Source organism: Neovison vison, chromosome 4 (genome assembly GCF_020171115.1).
Source record: "Neovison vison isolate M4711 chromosome 4, ASM_NN_V1, whole genome shotgun sequence".
In the NCBI taxonomy this organism is placed as follows: Eukaryota; Metazoa; Chordata; class Mammalia; order Carnivora; family Mustelidae; genus Neogale; species Neogale vison.
In genome coordinates, this window is record NC_058094.1 from 219031588 (window position 1) to 219033842 (window position 2255).

The 2255-nt window shown below is 42.5% G+C and overlaps 1 protein-coding gene across 1 annotated transcript; it reads left to right on the top strand.

Moving 5' to 3' along the window:
* The first annotated feature begins 1310 nt into the window (after positions 1–1310).
* LOC122905454 (olfactory receptor 9A4) lies at positions 1311–2255 on the top strand. Its single transcript, XM_044247033.1, has one exon. It carries the CDS (start codon positions 1311–1313, stop codon positions 2253–2255), a length of 945 nt encoding a protein of 314 aa, XP_044102968.1.

Below are 2255 nucleotides of genomic sequence, written 5' to 3' on the forward strand. Positions count from 1 at the left end.
AAAAGTTTAGAGAGTAAAACTATGCATGTGTTGTTTTGGAGAGTATGGGGGGGAAGCGTCTGTGGAGAGGATATTTTTGAGCAAAAATCTGCATGTGGAGAGGGAAAAAGCCCAGTTCTCCTGAGGAAATGTGTATAATCTATATCAGTGTCTTCTATCATTTTTGCATACCCTAGGGCTCTGGAGAATATGGAAGGTCATATAAGTAGATGTGCTCTTTGGAATTTTCCAAGTTGCTCAAAGGGACTGACCCCATGGCAGTTTGGTTAGAGGGATGGGCTGCCCATTTGAGTTCTTGTGTCCCTGCTGGAAGTAGAGATTTGAGACCTGGAGAATAAGGAGGATTTTGCCTCTATATCACAGGTGTTTTCTTGTCTTCTGGTTCTAGGTTGGATATTGGAGTACTGATAGAAGTTACTTAAGGACCCTTCCCTCCCTGGTGTCAATTACTGACCAGGGGAATCAAGATATGAGTTAGAGGTCACTAATGGAGAGCTGGGGAGGCTTTTTCTGCTTGGAGGATATACATTCACTGAAATGAGAAATGGAGGAAGGCTTTTATCATGAGAATAAGGAGGAAGAAGTGGATAATCCCCTCCAGGGAGCCAGCTCTCCAGAAGTCAGGGAAAGACTCAATGTTTTGTCTCAAAATAGTTTTTTCTTATGACAATATTCTAGAGAGTTCCCACTTCCTCACAACACAGCAAAGTTTATAATATAATCGAGGCAGAACTTAGCATGAATGTAATGCAGCATCCTCTATGTTAGAAGATACAAAATAACCACATCTGCATGTGATTGGCTAATAGTGGGATTTGCTATTCTAATAACTGTTGAAATTAGCAGGATTTTGCAGAAATAGATAAAGGAGTCAGGAAAAACACTTTAGGGAATTTGAGATGGTAGTGTTGGTGGTATAATTGTGATCAGGAAAGGACAGGGTGGCATATCAGACCAGAGTTCAAGGGAAGATGGCCAGTGAACTGAGAGATAAGGGTAGAGGGTGGGTGTGGTTAGGGTAGACAAGGTGTACAAGGGTAGACAGGGGTGGGTGTGTTTTCATGCCTAGGGTGTGATGTTGGTGGCTATTGCTCATCTTCTTGGGCTTTTAATTTACTTTCAAATTTATTCATGTCCTACATAAAACATTTAACACCAAGTTTGTATAGAAAGTAGTAGTAGTATGTTGTAGAGTCTAGGTGTGGCTGATATTTCCTCAATTGGAGTCATCCTTTATCTTTTTGCAATCAAAAGCCTGTTTTCTCTCCTTTGCTCTTTAGATTTCACAAGGAACAAGAGCTCAGAACTACATGTTGGTGAATCATTCTAGTGCCACTGAATTTTATCTCCTTGGCTTCCCTGGCTCCAGAGAACTACACCATCTTCTCTTTGCTACCTTCTTCTTCTTCTACTTAGTGACATTAATGGGAAACACCGTCATTATTGTGATGGTGTGTGTTGATAAACGTCTGCAGTCCCCCATGTATTTCTTCCTTGGTCATCTCTCTGCCTTGGAGATCTTGGTTACTACTATTATCGTGCCTGTGATGCTTTGGGGATTGCTTCTCCCTGGATTGCAGACAATCTCTCTGGCTGCATGTGTCACCCAGCTCTTCCTGTATCTTGCTGTGGGAACCACAGAGTTTGCATTGCTGGGAGCAATGGCTGTGGACCGTTATGTGGCTGTCTGTAACCCTTTGAGATACAACATCATTATGAACAACCGAACCTGCATCTGGGTGGTCATTGTGTCATGGGTGTTTGGGTTCCTTTTTCAAATCTGGCCAGTGTATGCCACATTTCAGCTCACCTTCTGCAAATCACATGTGGTGAACAATTTCTTCTGTGACCGAGGGCAATTGCTGAAACTATCCTGCAATAATACCCTTTTCATAGAGTTTATCCTATTCTTAATGGCTATTTTTGTTCTTTTTGGTTCTTTGATCCCTACAATCATCTCCTACACGTACATCATCTCCACCATCCTCAAGATCCCCTCAGCCTCTGGGCGGAGGAAGGCCTTCTCTACTTGTGCATCTCACTTCACTTGTGTCATTATTGGCTATGGCAGTTGCTTGTTCCTCTATGTGAAACCCAAGCAAACACAGGCTGCGGATTACAATAGGGTAGTTTCGTTGATGGTTTCGGTGGTTACTCCTTTCCTCAACCCTTTCATCTTCACCCTCCGAAATGACAAAGTAATAGAAGCCCTTCGGGATGGAGTGAAAAGATGCTGTCAACAATTTAGTATCTAA

Coding starts and splice junctions, on each gene's coding strand:
- LOC122905454 (XM_044247033.1), top strand. CDS start 1,311: ATGTTGGTGAATCATTCTAGTGCCACTGAATTTTATCTCCTTGGCTTC.